A 23,541-nucleotide genomic window follows, 5' to 3' on the forward strand; every position below is an offset into this window, starting at 1 on the left:
AGCCTTCACTTTACATTCCTCTCTCTCTCTCTCTCTTTCTCTCCCTACCAGTCCTCTTTTGTTTTCTTTCCCAACAATCTCCTCCTGTTTTTTTTAGACCGCAACAGGAGTAATCAGAGGACATGAGCTAGGTACCACAGGAGTGAGTAATCCCACACTGTGGCCTTCATTTAGCATGCTCTTTTCCTTTTCCCAGCATGCTATGGATGTGATTGGCATATCAGCGGAGGACAGGTCCATGGTGCTTCAGATTGTGGCTGGAGTCCTGCACCTGGGAAATATCACTTTCAAAGAAGCAGGCAACTACGCTGCTGTGGAGAGTGAAGAGTGTAAGTAACACACTCACTATTTGTTAACTGGGAAAATGTGTTCACTATTATTCAATGTTCAACACTTAACAATATTTCACTCCCCTTCAAAACAGTGATGTTGTTGTTCAACCTGATAAGACTCTGAGAGAAACTTTTGAAGTTGTAGGCAGGTAGCAATTTTCAAGGAAAATAAGGCACTAAAATAAATCAAGTATCAAGTTATAGCTATACAAAACTAAAAGTGTAGCTGTGCTTTTAGTTAAAAGGTTATGCTAGCATGCTAACATTCTTATAATGAGAATGCTAACATGCTGATGGTTAATAGTTCTAACTTTGACCTGCTGGTTACGCTAGAGGAAAGGTCAGGGGACCACCAAAGTCAGTGGGATTCATCCTCTGGGGAGCAAGAATGTACAAATACTCAATGAAATCTATATAATAGTTGCTGTTATATTTCAGTCTGGACCAAAGAGGTGGATGAGCAACATTGCCATCCATAGAGTCATGTTGCCAGCGGGGCTAAAAAGACACAGATAAAGTTCTCTGGTTACTGAGGTGGCTGAAGAAAATGGTGCTGATGCTCAAGTTCAAGTAATGAGTTGTGGTGAATCTTTTTCTTCTCATAACATTCTTGCCTTTCTGAATGTCTCTCCTCTCTTCAGTGTTCTGAGCTGCCATTCTCTGGTTGGTTTCGGAGGATATTTCTCTCTCACCGCATTCACTCCCTAAAGTTTATGTTGTGTTAATGCAGGGCTGCAGCCAACTGTCTGGAGTAATCCAGGCCATTCTAGATTACCAGAAAATAAAACTAAGCTATTTTTGAAGGTCTGGACATATTTTGCCAAAGACTAAAAATGACTTGGAAGAATACTTTGCCTTCTGTCCCTTTCCCTTTTGCCTTCTCCTGCCTTTTTTCATTCTTCTCTGCAAATCTTTTCTTCCCCCTTCCTCCTCATGCTGTGAATATATGATGCAGATGAGGGTGCAGTTGCCAGTGTACAAAGCCTTGGTCTGTTCGGTGCAGACGTAACAGCGGCACTCCGTAATCTCTGCCTTTCCTGTTTCCTCCAGTCTCACTTACTTTGGGCTTCGACTGCAGTCCGTTGCACATAGGGAACTTCACCAGCCAAGTTCACATCGAGTTTTCACTCAGCAACAAGAGTCAGTGCGTCATCTGTTGTTGAAGGAAATGTTGAGACTAATTGTTCAAATTTTTTTGGACATGATTTTGGCTGGTTGGGTCATTAATTAGTCCAAAGTAATTTCATCCCGACAGTGACCTGCAGTTTTGTAAAAATGACTATTTTAGGATATACTTATGCTTTCCAATAGGAGATTTATTTTTGGCTTTGGTATTATGTGTCATCGGCAAAAATGTTTTTAGAATTCATGTGAACCCTTACCTTACAACATTGCATGTACATGCAATACATTTTGTATTTGCTTGTAGTATTGCCTCCTCAAAGCTGATATTGAGTAAAATATTTAAATCCAAGATGTCATTTTTTTATGGCTTCATCATTTAACATGCACCTTTCAAAACATACCTTTGGTTACGTGCTTACCTTTTAGCTTAGCACAAAGAGGTCACTGCGCCTGGTTGTAAGATAGTCCCGCACATTACCTCCCCGGATAAAACTACAACATGGCATTTATTACATTGGATTTTGTAATGATTAAAAAAACGAGATATAACGTGTTGATTAGTGAGCTTTAAAGGTGCTGATTGGTGGAATTTGATACCTTTGGACTAGTCTCGCTTTGCCAGACCCTACTCCAAAGTGCGCTGGAGGAGAGTCATTTGGGGCTGGGAGGTAGACGTGCTCTGGTTTATTGACATTTTTTTAAACCAATCACAATCGTCTTGGGTGGTGCTAAGCACCGGAAAAAGCTGCAGTGCTGCTGCAAAATAAGCATGGAAGGAACTTGTTTTGGTGGAACGTGTATGTTTAAAAGTTGTTTTAGTCATGCAATAGAAAACTCAGTTTGGACAAATAGTTTAGCTAGCCGTCTGGATTTATCCTGCAGAGATCTGAGAAAAGTTCAACCATAGTCCTCATATATCAACTATTTTAAAATGCCAACACAAAGTGGAACGTGGAAAAAAAATAATGGAAACATCCAGGAATTAGGATTTAGACTACCTTTGGACAGAGCCAGGCTAGCTGTCTCTCCCTGTTTTGAGTCTTTTTGCCATGCTAAACTAAGCTGCTGGCTACATATTTATATTTAGTGTACAAATATGCCTTATTAATCTTCTGATGGCAAAAATGCTAATTAATTCCGTGAATGTGGAACTATTCCTTTAAAAACTGCTGTTACACCCAGGCTCAGAAAATGTCACTGCTTTGTTCCTTTATTTTGCACCACCGTAATTAAAGGAAAAGTCTCATACCTGAATAAACATGCAAAGTACGCAGAGTCAATATTGTAGAAATTAAGCATTGAGTGACAGGATCATTGTATGAGTCACATCTGATGGGATGTGACACGCTCCCTTCTATTCCTTTCATTATTCACTGCCACATTGACTGCCACATTTCCTGCAGACAAACTTGTGCTTATATGAGCATTGTTCCTAAAATTCACATACTGCACAGTGCACACAGCCTTTGTATACAATCCATACTTTTCCTGCCGAAATACACAAAGAATGACTTTTCCTCCTGATTTAAGCAGGCGTATGGTCAGTCACACCCTTACGTCCTATAAGGGGAGCTACTGATGCATTCCCAGGCGCAGTGAGTCCGCAGGCCTGAGAGTCATTTCCTTTTCAGGGAAGTGAGTCACTGTAATAAGGCAGGGAGGGGCTCTCAGGGGAGAATATTAACGCCAGGTCAGGACAAATGATCAGTGGTGTGTTCTCAACAATCTCTTTTCATTGGTTAGCCCAATACAGTTCTTCTTTTTTGCATTTAGCTATAATTCCAAGCTTCTTCTGCTCTGAATTTTCTCCAGAAGATGTCTTGTGTCAGCGGTTTAATCACAGAATTGCCCCAACTTTGTGGCTTTACACCGCAATTGCGTGCATTGTGATTATCAGTGGAGATTTTTCTGATTCGTGAGACTTTTATCTCATGTTGATAAGGTATATTGGAGCACTGGATTTGCAGTAGTGTTATTTGTTATGCAAAGGTTACATGATGCTGCCTTTCCAACAAATGCATTACTTTGTGTTGATTAGCATACTGTTTTCTAGAGAAATGTGTTTTTGCTGTTTTAGAGCAGGAACCTTTAACATGCTGCTATATTTTTGTATATCATAACGCAACAGCATGCATACTTTTAACTAAATATATACAAAAAAATACTATACATTTTAAATATATATATATATATATAGTACAGGCCAAATGTTTGGCTACACCTTCTCCTTCATTATGTTTCCTTTACTTTCATGACTATTTACATTGTACAGTCTCCATGAAGGCATCCAAACTATGAATGAACACATGTGGAAATATGTCCTTAACAAAAAAGTATGAAGTAACTCTTATACATGTCTTATATTTAAGATTCCTCAAAGTAGCCACCTTTTGTTTTTTTTATAGCACTGCATACCCTTAGTGTTCTCTCAATGAGCTTCATGAGGTAGTCACCTAAAATGGTTTTCACATCACAGGTTTACCTGGTCAGGGTTAATTAGTGGAATTTCTTGCCTTATTAATGAAATTGGGACCATCAGTTGTGTTGTGCAGAAGTCAGGTTGATACACAGCCGACGGCCCTATGGACAACTGTTAGAATTCATATTATTGCAAGAATCAACCAGCTAAGTAAAGATAAACAAGTGGCCATCATTACTTTAAGAAATGAAGGTCAGTCAGTCTAGAAAATTGCAAAAACCATCAAGCGCTACAACGAAACTGGCTCACATGAGGACTGCCTCAGGAAAGGAAGATCAAGAGTCACCTCTGCTCCTGAGGATAAGTTCATCTGAGTCACCAGCCTCAGAAATCGCATGGAGCGTGAAGCATGGAGCAGGAGGTGTTATGGTGTGGGGGTGCTTTGCTGATGATCCTGTTGGGGATTTATTCCAAATTGAAGGCATACAGAACCGGCACGCTGAACCAGCATCCTGCAGCAACATACCAACCCGGCCAGTTTGCGTTTAGTTAGACCATCATTTATTTTTCAGTACGACAATGAACCCAAACACAACCCCAGGCTGTGTAAGAGCTACTGTATTTGACGAGAAGGAGAGTGATGGAGTGCTGCGCCTCCACAGTCACCGGACCTTAACCCAATCGAGATCAAGTAATAAGCATCTCTGGGATCTACTTCAAGACTGTTGGGAAACCATTTCAGGTGACTACCTCTTGAAACTCATCAAGAGAATGCCAAGAGTGTGCAAAGCAGTAATCAGAGCAAAGGGTGGCTACTTTGAAGAAACTAGAATATAAGACATATTTTCAGGTATTTCACAGTTTTTTGTTAAGTACATAATTCCATATGTGTGTCCAAACTTTTGGCCTGTACTGTATAGATACACTATGTCTTATATATATATGTCTTCTCCTCTCCTTTCTGTTCTGTCTTTTAACAGTTCTAGCCTTTCCTGCGTTTCTGCTTGGAATTAACGAGAACCGTCTGAAGGAGAAACTGACGAGCCGTAAGATGGACAGCAAGTGGGGAAATGCAGTGGAGTCCATTGACGTGACGCTGAACGTGGAGCAGGCATGTTACACACGCGACGCCCTCTCCAAAGCCCTGCATTCAAGAGTGTTTGACTTCCTGGTTGAGGTATGATTGCATGTTTGTACAGTTTTCGAGTTCAGTATTCAGTTGTCATAAGTACCAAAGCTGTGATGACCTATCATGAAGCTTTATTTTGGTAACACAATCCTTTGGTTTTAGTCCATCAACAAAGCCGTGGTGAAAGAACATCAGGAGTTTAATATCGGAGTGTTGGACATTTACGGATTTGAAATTTTCCAAGTAAGTGTTTTTGGCCTTTTAACAGGCTGACACATCAGCACACACATAAATTAGTTAACAGGAATTAACTTTGAGCATTTAAACTGATTAAATACAGAGGATAAGTGGATTAAGTTTGATTAAGACAGCAGACCTCAACATGCTTTTCTAATCTGATTACTTGTTTGTTTAGTTTGTTTAATGAGAAGTCCTGGACTTTTTGATAGGATCAGACCAACTAAATGGACGTGTTTTATATTATTTTGGTTTGCAAAAGCTCTTATATTACTAATAACAAGTACAGGAACTCAGACGATATTTGTACTCATACTCATGTTTGTCCAGATGGATGTATTAACCGTTATGTCTCTTCATCAGAAAAATGGATTTGAACAGTTCTGCATCAACTTTGTGAATGAGAAACTGCAACAGATATTCATTGAGTTGACTCTGAAGGCAGAGCAGGTAAACTTCCTCCACATTCTGTTTTTATTTCCTCCCTCATTAGATGTTTTATATAGTGACTCTGAAGCTCATGTCTCTCTTTGTAGGAGGAGTATGTCCAGGAGGGCATCAAGTGGAACCAGATCGATTACTTCAACAACAAGATTGTCTGTGATCTCATCGAGAGCAAAGTAATTAAATAATACATAAATAATAAAGTAAACAAACTAGTACGGGGCACTCTTAGCAGGAGTGGTCAACTCCAACCAAAGGTACACAATCCTCAAAATGTTTTCTTGGACAATCTGCATTTGGATCTTGAATTTCTTAAAAACACAATTATTATAGACAATTATGGATAGAGAATGAAAAATGGATTAATGAATTATTTGAGCGTCAGAAAATGTGTCCGCCACTATTTGATGATGAATTAGAAGTAATTTTTCAATCCAAATTTGAAATGTTCCAGCTTCTCAAATATGCGGATTTGCAGTTTTTCTGTGTCTGATGTGATTGTAAACTGAGTCCCTTCAGATTTTGGACTGTTGGGCCGACAAAATGAGAAATTTGAAGATGCCACCTTGGGCTTTTAGGAAATTGTGATGGGCATTTTAAAACTCTTTTCTGACATTTATAGAAATGTATTAGTCAATCAAGAAAGTAATCAGCAGAGTAATCAATAAATAAAATAACCGTTAGTTGCATCTCCTAATGATGGGATACATGTGCTACATTCTTTTATAGCATAGCTGTTTTTGGATTGATTTTAATGTCACAAACAACGTACACAAAACACGTGTGCAATTATTCACAAAACAAAATCAAAATCCACAGATTCAAGATTCAGATGCAAACAGCAAATAGCAAACATGGCTAAAAATACAAGCTTCTTGGTAGAGTTAATAAAAGTTTTATTGAAAGCTTGTTCATGTAAAAACACAGAACTATTATTCCATAAATTGAATGTATCACAGCAAACTTGGATGTGATTTTTGATTTTGAACATTTGTTAGTTTTATTGCGCTCATAATGCAAACTGAGTTGCAAGCTCCCGCCAAGTTTCTGCTCTGTTGCCATGACTTGCAGTTTAATATACTGAAACGTGCCGACATGCCTCTTAATTTGATTTATCTATCCCACTAAGAGGTCTAATCCATGAAATCTACAACAAGGGCTTTAAAACAAGCCTCTATCTGAGTGGAGCAGGGGGGATCTGTATCAGTGCCTGACACTTCTTCACCAGACCCACTTTAGTTAATCCAGTGACAACTTTACATGTGTCTATTTAACAGAGGCTTGTGTTCCCTGAGTTAGAAACACTGTTACCACTGTGCAAACTGAAGGCCACTGATCAATTTAGGACATAATGGAGCCATATAGGGCAGTGTGTGAAAGGGAGGCTGTGCTAAAGCTGCTCCACATTTACAGCTTATACGATATATAGTTTTTGTAGTTTTCTCATATAGTTATCTTTAGATGCTTAGTTGGTGTTAAAGAATTGATGTGTTGCATGATGAAATGTTATATGAAGATAAAGCTTAAAAATTAACCTCACAATGACATTGCATTATGTCAAAAGTTTCCTAATCTTTGCTATAAATTATCAACTTCTAATGATGCATATTACGGCTGCAACTAACAATTATTTTCATTATTGAATAATCAGTTATTTGGTTATTGTATAATGTCAGAAAATAGTGGGAAAAGTGCAGGGTGAAGTGTCAAATGTCTTGTTTGGCTCTAACTCCAAAGATATCCACTCTGTTCACTATCATGAATGACACAAATAATCACAAGTGGAGAAACTGGAACCAGTTTTGGGGCAATTTTGCTTGATAAATGACCCTTGGACTCAACACATTCCAATTGGATCTACAAATCAAAACTTCAAAAATAAATTAAACTTCAAAATATATAACATTCAAGCTTGAAACTTCTTGGTGAGTTTTAGAGCAGGTGATGATACAAATGAAAAATGTTTTCCTTGTGATTCCAGAATCCCCCTGGCATCATGTGCATCCTGGATGATGTGTGCGCCACCATGCATGCGGTGGGCGAGGGAGCCGACCAGACCATGCTGCAGAAGCTCCGAGTCCAGATCAACACCCACGAACACTTCAACAGCTGGAACCAGGGCTTCATCATCCACCACTACGCTGGCAAGGTCAGCCTGACCGCACTCATTTAACTTGCATCATCTTGTTTTTTTACAAACAGCACTTTGAATAAGCAGTCATCAATATCTTGTGTAAAGTTTGGACGTAAACACTTAAACACTCTTAAATACCGGCAATGTTATATACACACAAGTAGTGTGTAACAGTTTTTCTTGCCTTGCCTAAAGATTATAACTTTCAGTAAAAGGTTTACAGCAACCTTCATATGATTGCCTTTGTCATTGTATAAACTGTTATGTGTTATGCATATAATCATAAGCAGGGAGCTGACAGCAACTTCTGGAAAGTTATTAAAATGTGCTTTTTTATGGTGTAAAAAATAAAACAGTTATGCAACTGGTACTTTAATATTGGTGTTGATGTCGTCATGTCCTCCCTTTTAAGTTTTTCCCGTCTAAACTAACACCTCCTTTCTCTCTTCCCTGTCTATTTATGGTAAAAGTCCCTCTCCTTATATAACGGTGTCTAAAAATGTCCCACATCTTAATCAGCCTTATTCAATTCATACAATACAGTTCACCAGGTCTTCTTTTTTCTACATTTATTTTTCACACTGGTGGTCTGGGCCGAGGTTGTCCCATGTCATTCTCCAGATGTGAGATGGCCTCAGCCTGGCACACATGCCGCAGGCTTAATGAGCCGTGCCATAAAGACTTGAGGGGCTCCCATGACCGGGCTCAACACATTCCTCCAGTCTCAGGCTACAGTATAGCAGAAATAACACAGTTTAACTTATACACTTTTAAACGGCTGCTGGTTTTATAAGAAAGCTAATCATAGGGAGGTGTAAAGGTTGGATCTGCAACCCTTCATTTTCTTTTCCCATAAAATTCAAGCCATTGATTTAAGGCAGACTATGAGTCCCATTTTTTATATTCCCAAAGGTTTCATCATTCATTTTGTTGGAGGTGTCAAATACTCAACCTCTTTCCTAATTATGACTTTTTAGAAATCCCTTCGTTTGTCTCTCCTCCAGGTGTCCTACGATGCAGATGGTTTCTGTGAGAGGAACCGAGATGTCCTTTTTACTGACCTCATTGAGCTGATGCAGAGCAGTGAAATGTAAGTAACTCCTATTTGCACATTACACCGGCATGTGCTGAGGATTTCTTTGGTGCTCAGTTAAAGGGAGTCTTCTGCTGTGATACATATGGTTATAATTGAACACATCTGAATCTGAGTTTTAGACGTTCCAGTGCATCTGGAAACTGGCGGGACGCAGCACAAGTGTGCAGGGCCTGGTTATGTCATGCCCTCTGCCCTGAATCACGTCTAGCTGCTGCTCCCAGATATGAGCCTTTTGGGGTCTAACCAGTCTAGCCATACAAGTGCAGTCTCTCTGCGGGGCTGCATTGTAGAGTCTGGTCCTGTTGTGTTTTGCTTTCTTGGACTTTCTTTGTGTCAAAGTGGCCATCTGTGTAAACGGCCTGTATTGTCTGGGTAACCCCTGCAGGCCTCAAACACTGCTTTGTGCACATTTTGTGAGGCTCGTAAGGAGGTTATATCAAAATGCCATCAGACATGTGCTGCAAAATATATAGGTGCTCATTACATCATATACAGTACAGGCATGTAAACATATATATATATATATATATATATATATATATATATATATACACACACACACACACACACACACACACACACACGCACAGATAAAAGAGTTTGGCAAAGTCACACATAAAGGAAGCCTGAGAAGGAAGGAAGCAGACCTCATTCCTTTGAGCAGCAAGTCTTAGTCGAGAAGAAAGGAGTGACCAGTATTGTCAGCTGTACAGTATTAACAGACCTCTGATGTTTTTGTACACACAACTTGCTGATCCTTTCTTCTGTGTCCACATATCTGAGCCAGAAGTTTAAATCAAACAAATACCAATGTAGGAGAAAGCGAATAATGGGATGGGATTTTTAAAAAAGCACTGAGAAAATAATTCCTTTATAAACACCAAAGGTGGCAACATAAGCCAACTGAAATAAGTTTAATGCTAAGCAACAGTACCTGTCAACTTCAGACCAGGTCTGACACTCCATTCACAAATTTTTATGACTTTGGCAGCAAAAATAAAAACACAACAACACAGTTCTAAAGGAGCACAATATTTGGTGTCTGAATGTCAGATGTGCTGATCACAAGAGGAGCAGTCTTGAAGATCATAACTTTCTTTTAATTCATCAGATAATCTAGGCAAGCGGATTGCATGTGTAGCTTGTAAATAAGTCATTAGAAAGTGTTGATTTTACAGCATTACTGCTAAGAAAAACTACACAACGATCGTTAATTTTCCAGTTACGTATTGGAATAAAATGTTGTCATCAGTCAATCTCAAGGGAGAGCTTGTACTCCATCTTTAAAAAAATGGATGTAGCAATTTTCCATAATATAAGAACTTGCTGATAGACAAGGATGTGAGACTTAAGTAAGAACTGAAAAGTCACAATTGATACTAAATATTTTTCATGAATGGCAACAATGTGTCTCATTCCATAGCTGCAGATTGCACACATTAAACCACTTTCCTTTCTTTTACTGGTAACCACTTAAAGCACAAACCTGAGCTGCTGTCCTTTTAAGATATTACTGAAATTAAGTGTCTTCAGTTGAGGAAAAACCTGAGGATATGAAAACTTTACACATATTTGCTACATTCTGACCAGCAGCAACATGTCATAGTGTAGTCATGATGTTATAAAAAAATACATCTATAAAGATTTAGACCAAAATTGTATTCCTTAAAATGTAAATGAACCGGCTCCAATTTTGATGGAAGGAGTGTAGATCAGCACCACCTACATATTATGTCATTGTCTATTGTTTCAGCCTTTTGGAAGAAAGTTATCTTATCTTATTTTTATTCTTTTATAGTGCAAAAGGCTGAATCTTTATAAGACATAATCCTTTTATTTTAATTTCACCAAGCATAAAAAAATAGCATACATTCCTCTATAGAGCATTGGCCCTGGTGAGATCTGAGAGGTGTACACACACAAACACACACACACACACACACACACACACACACACACACACACACACACACACACACACACACACTTTTTCCACCTGCTCCCAACTCAGACTTCCCAAGTAGTTAGGAATTTAAGCCAGTGACCTTAGTCAAAGGTCCTTGGTTCTTAAATCATTAACTGCATTTTTGGTTTTTGACTGCCAGGGAAACTCAACATCGTTAACACTTAGTTTGTAGTAGTTGTTGATCCATTCCTAACCCCTCACTCTGTCCTCTAACAGCACCTTCATCAGAGCACTGTTTCAAGAAAACCTCAACGCTGAAAAGAAGGGACGACCCACAACTGCAGGCAGCAAAATAAAGGTGTGTGTGTGTGTGCGTGTGTGTGTGCGTGTGCGTGTGCGTGTGGGTGTGCGTGTGGGTGTGCGTGTGAGTGCGCGTGCATGCGTGTATATGTACCTGTCCCTCTTCTGTATCAAGGTCACTGTGGGAAAGGGCATGATAATGTGAGTATTTGCTCTTCTCAGTGGAGTCTTTCAGCAGTCAGTCAGACTACAGTTGTATTATTTTGGGTTTGACATCCATATGATCATCAGTCTCATCATCACCTCTCTTACTCCACCCTTCAGAAACAAGCCAACGATTTGGTGAGCACACTGATGAAATGTACTCCACATTACATCCGCTGCATCAAACCTAATGAAACCAAGAAGCCCAGAGACTGGGAAGAGAGCCGGTAAGTGGCACCTGTCACCCTCACAGTCTTGCATGGCTCCAACCATCCAGAGCCCATACAGTTGATTGCCGATAATAGATACACTCATCATATGGCAATGATGTTTTGTAGAATTTCTCTTTCATGTAAGTATTAAATCTTACCTTCGGCAGTTTGATAAGTGCATGCCAGAATCTATTCTCACACAAAAGGTAAACATTGGATTATTGTTCTGATCCGTTTTGCCCCTAACTTTTTAATTTCTTCTGAAGACCAAGTCATGTGAGACATGTCCCCCCCCCCCCATTTGTTTCAGTTTCCCCGCTCTTTTTCCTTGCTCACATGCTTTGAGCACTACATGTTCAGATACAGAGTGCTGTTGTATTGTTCAGAGCCTATGACCTTCCTGTTGTGAGTCGGGCGCAGGGTGGCTCATTAATTAGCACCGGATCTGCTGTTTTCACAGGAAATCTGAGTGTACTAAGTAGTGCTTAAGGTCTTTGTTTGAGAGAAAAATTCGCAAAACGCAGCTGTTTTGCATACAATGACCTGTGATTATCGCTTCCGCGAGTGAAAAAGAAGCTTCATGTGCCGTAGACCTGTTAAAAGATGTTTGGGTTAAAGTTTATAGCTGATAACTCAAACCACTAATAGTAAAGTGAAAGCTATTTGTGGTTACCAATCACAGTAAATAACATTAGGATGTGTTTTTCTGGACTTTTTGTATGTCTTCTGCTACTTTATTCTCATCTTTCAAAATTTCAAACAACACAAATATATCACTATTTCAAAAGTATAGAACAAAAAGCTGGAAGGAAGGGAAGGGGAAAACCAAGCAAGGATAAACTTCCATCAATACAATTCCACATTCAAATGGCTTAGTGGTCAGCATGTATGAGTATTTACAGTATTGTGTTTTACTTCAATTTAAAGCTGAAACGATCAGTTTATCGACATGAAATTAATCTGCAACAATTTTGATAACTATGATTAAAGAACAGAAAGAGGTTTGTAAGTTGTGTACTAATGTTAATATTTTTTTTCTGTCTCAAGAGTAAAGCACCAAGTGGAGTACCTGGGTCTGAAAGAAAACATCAGGGTGAGGCGTGCTGGCTACGCCTATCGTAGAGTCTTCAGGAAGTTCCTCAACAGGTAAACTGCCTCAGACTCACAGTGATGTCATACTAATTTTTAACTGTGATGTGTTTTGTTTTTTAAAGGTGTGTGCCTGTTAGGTATCAATAATTGACCTTATTAAGCAGAATGGGCATCACTCATAACTTGTTTCTACTTCCATTTACATTCAGTCAGTTGTGGTTTTAGTGCCATCTCTAGCCTCTTGTTACCTTCCACTCAGTGAGGTTTAGGTATTGAAATTACAGGAGAGAAATTGTTGGATTGGTCAATCAACATTTACAGCTGGGAACTGGTGTCATATTATGTAAATGACCCTCCATCCAAACCTACACAACCACAAATGTAAATGCTTTTATCTTTAATAAACTTCCTGGTCCTCAGGTACGCCATCCTGACCAAAGAGTCCTGGCCAACGTGGCAAGGAGACGAGAAACAAGGCGTCCTTCATCTCTTACGGTCTGTCAACATGGACCAGGATCAGTTCCAGCTTGGTCGCACCAAGCTCTTCGTTAAAGCCCCTGAGTCGGTATGTTTGACATCCGCCTCGCCTTCAGACGGTCACAGCCTGTTCTTCTGCTTAGTCTTTGCCCTTTATTATACCATGTCTCTATAAAAATGCAAACCAGGAAAATGCACTACAAAGCAAAAACATTTTCATTTGTTGTAGAGACATAGAACTTAAATCACTTGTCACAGTGTCTGTGGCATTAAAAAAGCCTTTTTCTCAGCAGGGGAAAAATGTCAACACACCATTTTACAGTTAATTCCATAAAAGGGCACTAGTGTCCCAAATCATGCTTGAATCCTTGATGTTGGGGAGGAGATTGAACCTGACCCTTTTACCACGTCAGCACTGAGTAAACACCGCTCTGGAACTAAAACACAAGCACAGGCTGTGGTTGCAGAGTTTGGGGGGGGCAACGTGAAGAGCTTGTCTTTTTCCATCATAACTACTTTTTTCATGATTCCTATGAAAGCAGTACTTGTGCAAAGCCCATGCTCTCACTTATTAACATTTGTACACATCATGCACTAAGGAACATGCACGTGCACACACACAAAAAGAAGTTTAGGAGCTAATACACAGACATCTTAGTTTCAATTCAGGCCTTACAGCTGATCGTGAATGCCTTTACTTATTCAGTGCAGCAGTGCATGCCAAGAGTTCCCCATCCCCCACACTGTCAGACTGAGAGTCCAAGTCATTGAGGTGTGCTTGTGAAACGCAAATATCACACAGGACGGACCGCTGAAATGAGCTGCCAGGCTTCTCCAAACAAACCTCTCTCTCTGATAAGACACTGACACCAGTTAATTAGTTGTATGACTGAAGCGTTTTTTTCTTCTGTTGGATCTAATAAGTAAAGTTTGTTTGACGCCATGCCAGATGTTTGAGAAGAGTTTCTCCTCCAGGGGTTGATGGATGAGCGGCGATTTGCTGTCTGTCAAAGGTCTTACATGTGCTGCATTGTCAATTTGTTAAGTTAATTTATTATGATCTATTTTACCGTTTACAACTCCATGGTGACTTATTGAATGTTTTCTGTTTGTCAGTTATGATAATTATAAGGGCTGAAAGGATAGTTGATCATGAGAAATAAATCGGCAACATTTCTGCAATTAAGCAATTATTGTTTAGGTTATTTTTTCAAAGAATATTGTTAAATGTTTTACTATCCTGTTTCTCAAAGGTGCTTCATTTTATAGATCCAATGATAATTTATGATTTATAAGCCTTATACAAACATTTGATAATGGTTCATTGCAACACACTATAATTTAGTAATTTTTAGTAAGCAGCCACAAGGACATGGCTTTAAATGTTAATAAATATGCAGTATTTGTAAGCAATTTTAACTTCTCCTATGAAGACATATTGTATACTAATACACCTGTAGGGGGGCCAAAAGTAAACAGTTTTCTGTCTAACTGAATGATAAATTAATTACATAATTACTATGATTCATTTATAACGGAAAAGAATTGTTAGTTGCAGTACTTATAATGATCCTTAAAAATTCATCACAAAGAAATATAAACACAAACCCCACCAGATGCCTGTTCTTGGATTTGTCACCTGGGAAGTTTAATCTCCCATCTTGTTAAAAACATTGAAGCCTCAGTGATTACATGGTGCTACAGTCTCAATCAATGACTCAGTGCATTTTGTTGTTTGTGATTTATTCCTGTCCTGTTACACTGCAGTTTGTGTACCGTGTTGATGCCAGGCCTCTTACAGCAGTGGGCTGCAGGATGTTTAGACTGGGAGGGCGAGAGGGCAGAGACTGTGATTGCGTGTCTAGAGGCCTATCAGGAAATTACATAGACTGGCAGGAAGACCGGTGGTCTGTTGCCACCAGTTGGCACGGAGTCAGCTCCTTCTGCAGGAAGTGATGAAATTACTTAAGAATAAAATAATGTTTTTAATGTGTATACAGGTAAGCATTGTACGTATCATACTGAATAGAACAATATTGAACGTTGAATGTTGAACAAATTTGAAATCGGAAACAAATCAAACATTTTACAGTATTCCAGTAAACCTAATACAAAGTATCAATAAGGATAGGTTCACATTTGTTCACGTCAGTCTCAAAACATACTCGTAATGATTCCTCCTATTCAGAATGGCCAGTAGAATCCCTTCCTAGCACAATAGAAGATAGATAGATAGATAGATAGATAGATAGATAGATATCTTTACAAGGAAGTTTAATTAAACAAGGACTAAATAGCATTGGCGTAATCCTTGGTTTAAAATACTTAGTTTTATCTCTGCAAGTACCCAGGTATTACAACAAATCAATTCAATATCATGCATGTGTAACTTATAGACAGAAATTGTCTACTGTTCTGACAACAAAAACTCAGAATCAATGTTGTAGCTTTCCAAAAAGGTCTGGGTGACATTGTTTGGTGTTTTTTACACACCAGTTTCAGTTTGTTTAGTGTTGCTCTTCAGCTCAACAGAGCAGCGATTGATTCCTGCCAACAATCTCACCAAACTGCTATTCTTTCAGATAATAATACTGCTTTTACTCTAGTAAAAACTAAGGTCTTCCTTCACCTTCCTCACACAAAAAAGCCATGAGGAGAGTTTCGACATGTTCAGTGTATCTGTGCAATCATTCCTTCTTTTCACTATGTTTTTGGCTGTCTGTGTTTGGGTTTGTGCAGGTATGTGTCTTAACTGTGTGTCGTGCTAATACTCTTTGTTTGCATTCACAGCTCTTTCTGCTGGAAGAAACAAGGGAGCGCAAGTTCGACGGCTACGCCAGGACCATCCAGAAAGCTTGGAGGAAATACCTGGCCCGCAAGAAGTATGTCCAGATGAGGGAAGAAGGTGAGTAAGAGTAAGATCTGACAGCTTTATTTGTTTGTCCATGTTCCTCTGTCTCCATCTCTCACTCTCTTTCTCTGGGGTTATTTAGCTTCTGACCTGCTGTTGAACCGGAAGGAGAGGCGGCGACACAGCCTCAACAGAAACTTTGTCGGTGACTACCTGGGCATGGATGACAGGCCTGAGCTCCGGCAGTTCCTGGGCAAAAGAGAAAAGATCGACTTTGCAGACAAAATCACAAAATATGACCGCCGCTTCAAGGTTGGTCTCTTTCAGTCTGTAGCCAGTTTCTGTTTCTAAACTACTTACAAAACATTCATGGAGTTCTTCTGTTTCTGCTGTTTTTAGGGAATTAAGAGGGACTTGATTCTGACACCAAAGTCTGTGTACCTGATTGGAAGAGAAAAGGTGAAACAGGGACCAGAGAAAGGGCAGGTGACAGAGGTGATGAAGAGACGGATTGAGGTGGAGAAGATCTTGGCAGTGTCTCTCAGGTACATTTCCCTCAAATCTGGGACAAAATGGATTGTAACATTTATAAGTAATGTAACATTTGTATCAGATCTCAACTCCCTGGCTACAGATGGAATACATGTTCCTACATAATTCTATTCAAGTATTTTATTCCTTTAGGTGGTTTTAATGGAGGGTCAATGTAGTTTAAGCAGCAATGAGGTTCCTCCATACTGTTCTTGCATTTATGAGCACAACACAACAGATTTGGTGCACATTCTATCTACATATGTCAACTTTAAGCACTGCATCCTGCTGCTACACTTGGGGGTTGGGGTTCAGCTCAGGAACAGTCTTTGTCAAGCTTACACAGATTTGTTAAGGAGAATCAGGTTTAAAACATTGACACGAGGGTCCTGAATGAAAGAACATATTGTAGGGAAAACAATATAACACACAGTGTGTATCGAAAATAAATTAAATAAAACCAACAAAAACCAGTGCCTGCATACCCAGACTTAAATTACCTGGCATTAGTAAGGCTTACCTGATTTGCAGTGCTGGGATAAAGCATGACGTTCTGAATGTTTCTACCCTTCCACTTGCTGCATTTGGGCCTAAGAGCCGCCCAGAACATTTTTGATTGCTTTAAGCAAATACAAACAAGCCAGATCGTTTTTTTCCTCTATCCCAGAATGATCAACAAGACCATACTCCAGCACTGACACAGCACCTTGGCAATAGGACTGGCTATGCGAGACTACCTGGCAAAATACTCTTGTGTAATTGTTTTATTGATACTTTACCTGAACCCTTATTTCAGGCCCTTATTTAAAAGCCCTAGGTGCACAGGACACAATATTTTTCTGAAATGTGCTGCTGTGAAAAGTACAGGAAGATACCAGTAGGTATATAGTTGTTTCCAAAACAAGACAATGGCTGCTGAACATGCAGGGCCCATCATATAATCTGCACCCTGCAGAAAGTCATGAATCTAGTTCAAAGCCACAGTCTGGAGTTCTAATCACACAAGTTTCCATGTTCATGTATATGTCACACAAGGGACACTGAAAACATGTGGAGTATATTAAGCCTGCCTCTTGTATATATGTCTGTGTGTCTGTCCCTCTTTGTGTGCAAACCTGACCAATGGTCCACATCTCAGAAATGTTGCTGAAACCAAATGCAGTCAAAAACATTCTCATGGTAGGATGTTGACTAGTTTACCACAAAGAAAAGAAAAATAATAATAAAAATAACTGAGAGACCTTTGGGGCCTTTGTTGTTGATGGGAATGCTGCATGACTTGTTTTAGAGGTAGAAATCCCAGAGCTGTTGGTGCGAGCATGTGGCTTTTGAGTCAGTGGAGTAATATGGACCAGGTGGCGCAATGAGCAAAAGCAGGAGTTGTAAAATGCTCATCAGAGAAAAACTCCACCTCGCTGGGAGCAACAAAGTGTCTTTGTGTGAGTTATGGGCACAAGCTGTCTCCTCTTTTCAGATGTGAGCCACTTTGTGAACCCCTCCCTCCCCAGCCCCTCTGTTTCTATGCAAATGAGTAAGATGATTCTAACTCTCCATCTTAACTTCCATCAAAGCAGAACAGTAAAGTGCAGTCAAAGAGTCTTTAAAACATCAATAGAAAAGTTGAGAATGCCTTTTTTGTTAGTGAGATTTGTTTCATGTCACAGCTGATACAAGGGATCTAGGTTTTCAATTCAATTCAGTTTTATTTACATAGCGCTAAATCACAGCATCTCATTGTCCCGCTTTTCATAAAAGAGCAGGTCTAGACCATACTCTGTGATGTTATTAACAGAAGTACAACAATTCCCACCAAGAGCAAGCACTAGGTGACAGAGGCAAGGAAAAACTTCCTTTAAAGAGGCAGAAATCTCAAGCAGAACCATGGCTCAGGATGGGCAGTCATCTGTCTCGACCATTTGGGGTGAGAGAAAGAGACAGACTGAGAGAGAGAGAGACACACAGACAGACAGACAGACAGACAGACAAACAGAGAGAGACACGAAGAATCATAGCAGAGGGTGTCGAGCAGGAACATGGAGGCAGCAGGTGACTCCAACCACAGATCCAGACTCCACAGATCCAGAGCCAGAAATACCTGCAGGAAGCAATAGGAGGTGAGAGTAGAGAGCAAAAGACTACGGGGGCGAGAAAGCACACAACTCTGGGAAAGGGAAGAAGTCGAGTTAGTAACATGCACTAATGGGATGAAGTTGCATACAGGTGGAGATAAGGAGGAAGAGAGAGGTGCTTAGTGCATCATGGGAAGTCCCCCAGCAGTCTAGCCATATAGCAGCACAACTAAGGGATGGTTCAGGACTCTCCTGAGCCAGCCCCAACTATGAGCTTTATCAAAGGGGAAAGCCTTAAGCCTGCTCTTAAATGTGTAGACGGTGCCTGCGTCCCGAACCCAAACTGGAACCTGGTTCCACAGGAGAGGAGCTTGATAGCTGAAGCTCTGGCTCCCATTTTACTTTTGGAGACTCTAGGAACCTTAAGTACCTCTTAAGTAACCCTGCATTCTAGGAGCGCAGTGCTCTAGTGGGGTAATAAGGTACTATGAGCTCTTTAAGATAAGATGGTGCCTGACCATGAAGAGCTTTGTAGGTGAGAAGAAGGATTTTAGATTCTATTCTGGATTTTACAGGAAGCCAATACAGAGAAGCTAAAACAGGAGAGATGTGATCTCTTTTCCTGGTTCCTGTCAGAACATGTGCTGCAGCATTCTGGATCAGCTGAAGAGTCTTTATGGACTTTTCAAGCAGCTTGATAATAAAGAATTGTAGTAATCCAGCCTAGAAGTAACAAATGCATGGACTATGTTTTCTGCATCATTTTTAGACAGGATATTCCAGTTTTTTGCAATATTACGTAGGTAAAAAAAAAAAAAAGCGGTCCTTGAAATTTGCTTAATATGAGAATTAAACGACATGTCCTGATCAAAGATAACTCCAAGATTCCTCACAGTGGTGCTGGACGCCAGGGTGATGCCATCCAGAGTAACTATCTCTTTGGATAAGGCATCAAGGAGGTGCTTGGGCCCTAGAACAACAACTTCAGTTTTATCAGAGTTTAACATTAGAAAATTACAGGCCAGGTTTTAACTTCCTGAAGGCACATTTGAAGTGTTAGTTTCATTTGACTTCATTGATAGACATAATTGAGTATCATCCTCATAACAAGCGTTATGTTTCATGTTTTTCAGTACAATGCAGGATGATTTAATAATCCTGCACGAACAGGAGTACGACAGCCTGCTGGAGTGTATCTTCAAGACTGAGTTCATCAGCTTACTGGCTCGCAGGTTTGAGGAGAAAACCCAGAGGAAGCTACCACTCAAGTTTAGTAACACGTAAGTAAACACACGCAAAATAAATCCTCAACCACAGAGGGCGTTCAAACAGTAAATCACATATCCACCACAGTCAGTTATGTAACTTTTTGTTGTTTTAAAGGACATACCATCCTTGTGTGTGTTCATTCTCACCTCTAAAACGTTAAATTAGTTAGACTGGTACTGAACCTTCATTGTTAATGAGGCTACATTTTAAAACCACTTGTTAAGCAGGGTTAGACTCCTTAAAATAATGTCCTAATGAAGTCATAGGGACCATTTGATAAGTCATTTTTGGCTTGAGCGCTACTAAAATTAGTTTTGTCCCTCAGACTGGAGCTGAAGTTGAAGAAGGAGAACTGGGGCTTCTTGAGTGGGGGCGGCTCCCGGCAGGTCTTATTTGTTGGGGGTCAGGGAGACATGCCTGTACTGAAGCCTTCAAGCAAATCTCTGCAGGTCAGCATCGGCCCAGGGCTTCCAAAAAACACACGTAAGTATTAACAGATAAGTATTAACTAATACCTGTTCTCAGTATGAGCTGTGACAACATCATCACAATGTACATGATGAAGTTGTGAATTTGATTGTGTACAATATTAACCAATAGAAGTACATAACCAGCAATTCTTATTTAGATATGCTTTTACGTGAATGAATGCAATACCGTAATACTCTGTTTGTTGGGAGAGAGGGGCGGAAAGAAAAGAGAAAGGGGTACTTTGAGAGCCAACAATATTGATACACTTGAATGAAAATAGACAAAATCTCAGTTGTTTTTATTGTAGTTATTTTATTGAGTTTAAAATACCCACACTTTTTTTTCTTGGTTAACATTGAAAAAGCGTTATGAACTCATTGAAACCCAAGTTTTTCGACTTTAATATCAGAACTTGACATTTACTTGACTTGACTTGACTTTCACAATTTCACAATCCCTAAGGTATAAACATCTATTTCAGATACAGCCAAAAATATTAATTTATTACATTGTCTCACGCCCCTTTTGCTTCATTTCTTTCCTCCTCAGGCCCAACCAGGAAGAGCTTATCTCAGGTTCGCTCCAATGGGACCAGAACTCACCAGAACATCCCGTCGAGGGCTGCACCGGGACCTCCAGGTGCAGCGTTTACATCAACCATCTCACAGGATATCAACAGGTTTCCATCCATGTGGACTGTCTAAAACTATCTTTTTTTTGTTGCAGTTGCTCACCAGAATGGTGGCCCTAAAAACACTAACCATGTAGCCAATCAGAGGAACTCTCAGCACCACAACCAAAGAAATCCCTCTTCCGGCAATGCAACACGCCCTTTCCTGCCCAGCAACGCCAACCAGCTGAAGGAACAGGGCGGCAGCCGGCTGAAGCCCAACCTGGACTGTCTGAAGGTCCCTGATCAAGGAGCCGCAGGGTGAGACACTGACACAACACACAGTAAATTTAAACACACAAAGTATATTCAGGGGTAGAGAAAAACACACACACACACACACACACACACACACACACAGATGACATGTGAGGACAAAGGGACTTAAACTTTACTGCTATGATACAGAGGTGGATCATATTAAACTTAATGCAGTTTGACTATTTTGTCAACCCTTCATCTTGTGTCTTCCTAACTGTCTCTGTTTAGTGTACACTGTGTTGTCCTGCTTTTTTATATGTTTTAGGAGCTTTCTTCCTAAAACATATAAAAAATAGTTTAGCAGTTTTCTCATAATCTTTGTGCAGGTGAATTGGCCTCTTTGGAGCTATTTTTGATATCTTTGGTAAAAAAAAAAAAAAAAAAAAATCTAAAAGTTTACCTACCAGAATCATATGTTAGTGTCTTGACATTTCACTGCTTAGAAATGCAAAATCTCAGTTTAACACAACCAAAAAAAAACTAAAATTGTTTGAGCTGAGTGATACAAAGGCTTTTTTCCTGCACCAGAACTGAGTTTTGTTGGTTCTGTGGTGATGCAATTTTAACTTAAGTCATAAAAATGTTGATTGTCATTTTCCCATAAGGCCAGACACTCTTTTCTATATCCATTACAGGGAATTTGACAAGTATGACTCACCCATTTATGTGCTGAGGCCACTTTAACAGCTGATGTAATGCTAATTATCATTCAGCCTGATATAACTCAACTTTGTAGCATTTAGTTTACACTTAAAGCCCTCTCCCATTATGTACTTACATTCCAGTGTCTACTCTGTATACATGTACTAACACACATAAACAATCATTTATATTTATGTATTTTTATTTGTAAAATATGTACATAACTGCTGAATGTGATGTAATAATGTTTTTATGTCTCATTTCACATTGCAAACACACATTTTTATATTTCCACAGGTACCATAGACACACACATATACACACGCTTGTATTTCTGTAATTTGGCATAATTTGGATAATTTATTCTTTTGTAGCAATGGAGACAGACGGCCAACTTCAAATGGAGGAATGTGAGTTGGAGTGTTTGCAGTGTTCTGGGTGGTGGTTCCGGACTAGAAAAGCTTTCAGCAGCAGGATATGTTGATGATTATTCTCCTCTTTTTTTTAACTGCAAGAAGACAAATTTCCAACTTTTTAAAGGAGCCAACTGTAGTCCGCAACTAATATTTAATTCTCTGCTGCTGCTCAATTTCTTTGTTTTCAAATGGGAATTCTATTGCAATTCATTTTAATACGGCAGATCTTTCATTTTGTTAAATGAAAGATTCTTGAAAGTGTTTTTGTAATGAAACAATCCCTTCTAAGCATCTCTCCTAATGCCTCATTTTAATCAGGGATCTATTTTTATTGGCGATATGAACATTGAAGATGACGAGGCCTAAACAATTTTTACTTCATAAATGCATATATTGCAGATGTATAAACTAAATACTACCACTTCAACGATTCAGAATTGTTTGATCCTCAGTTAGTTGGAACAGTTGACTCAAGTTGTTCACTCTCATTCTTAAGTATTACATTTGGCATTGTGTTAAAAATTAATTTAAAAAGAGAAGTTACTGTATACATATGGGGTTTACAAGTAAATTAATACAGCCATTATAAACAGAAATCTTAAAGATACCACTGACTCTGGATCAACAGTTTCCCCAGATTTTGTAAAAGATAAAATGTGTACTCAATCACCATCTTGTGGCTGATTTGTGAACAGCAACACCTTGTTCAAATGAAGTAGTAAGCATCATCTGACTTGTATTTATCCAGGAAGTATTACAGGTGATTACAGCTTGACCACAATGTGGTTCTGTCAGGGGTGGAAAAATCCAATTGAAGTCAAAATCTTTTACATAATAAGATGGTGATTATGCACACAGGTAGTTTTTTTTTTTTTTTTTAGATGTTTCTGGTTAAAGTGTAATAGTCCATTAGAAACACCACCTAAAAACAACTTCTTTTGACTTAACTTCACAGCCAACTGCAGCACAGTGAGCTGAACTTGTCACGCACTGTAGCGCCCTTCCGCAAAGGTTGACAGTTATGTGGTTGTCCTCTTTATTTATTTTGTCATCACTCAGAGCCCACAGACCATCAGCCAGCAGGCCTACGCCGGGAGGAGGACGACCTAAACCTGCACCCAAACCCAAACCCCAGGTGCCCCAGTGCAAAGCTTTGTACGCCTACGACGCTCAGGACACAGACGAGCTCAGCTTCAATGCTGACGACGTTATTGACATCATCAAAGAGGGTAAAGACGTCTTGCTCTTTTTTTT

The 23,541-nt window shown here is 39.5% G+C and overlaps 1 protein-coding gene across 2 annotated transcripts in view; it reads left to right on the forward strand.

Moving 5' to 3' along the window:
- The window catches only part of myo1ea (myosin IEa), a 50,608-nt gene that overhangs the window by 26,135 nt on the left and 932 nt on the right, over nucleotides 1–23,541 (forward strand). The window contains exons 9-28 of one of the 2 annotated variants that reach the window (XM_034870668.1): nucleotides 197–329; nucleotides 4,857–5,053; nucleotides 5,168–5,248; nucleotides 5,606–5,692; nucleotides 5,779–5,862; nucleotides 7,668–7,835; nucleotides 8,825–8,910; nucleotides 11,099–11,180; nucleotides 11,447–11,553; nucleotides 12,586–12,684; nucleotides 13,051–13,195; nucleotides 15,898–16,012; nucleotides 16,101–16,270; nucleotides 16,358–16,503; nucleotides 19,692–19,838; nucleotides 20,153–20,310; nucleotides 20,848–20,937; nucleotides 21,025–21,229; nucleotides 22,246–22,281; nucleotides 23,347–23,516. In XM_034870668.1, coding sequence (XP_034726559.1) covers nucleotides 197–329; nucleotides 4,857–5,053; nucleotides 5,168–5,248; nucleotides 5,606–5,692; nucleotides 5,779–5,862; nucleotides 7,668–7,835; nucleotides 8,825–8,910; nucleotides 11,099–11,180; nucleotides 11,447–11,553; nucleotides 12,586–12,684; nucleotides 13,051–13,195; nucleotides 15,898–16,012; nucleotides 16,101–16,270; nucleotides 16,358–16,503; nucleotides 19,692–19,838; nucleotides 20,153–20,310; nucleotides 20,848–20,937; nucleotides 21,025–21,229; nucleotides 22,246–22,281; nucleotides 23,347–23,516 — 2,506 coding nt within the window. The remainder of the gene's footprint in view (nucleotides 1–196; nucleotides 330–4,856; nucleotides 5,054–5,167; nucleotides 5,249–5,605; nucleotides 5,693–5,778; nucleotides 5,863–7,667; nucleotides 7,836–8,824; nucleotides 8,911–11,098; nucleotides 11,181–11,446; nucleotides 11,554–12,585; nucleotides 12,685–13,050; nucleotides 13,196–15,897; nucleotides 16,013–16,100; nucleotides 16,271–16,357; nucleotides 16,504–19,691; nucleotides 19,839–20,152; nucleotides 20,311–20,847; nucleotides 20,938–21,024; nucleotides 21,230–22,245; nucleotides 22,282–23,346; nucleotides 23,517–23,541) is intronic. The other variant, XM_034870675.1, reaches the window with a different exon arrangement.

This window comes from Etheostoma cragini, chromosome 1 (genome assembly GCF_013103735.1).
Source record: "Etheostoma cragini isolate CJK2018 chromosome 1, CSU_Ecrag_1.0, whole genome shotgun sequence".
NCBI lineage: Eukaryota > Metazoa > Chordata > Actinopteri > Perciformes > Percidae > Etheostoma > Etheostoma cragini.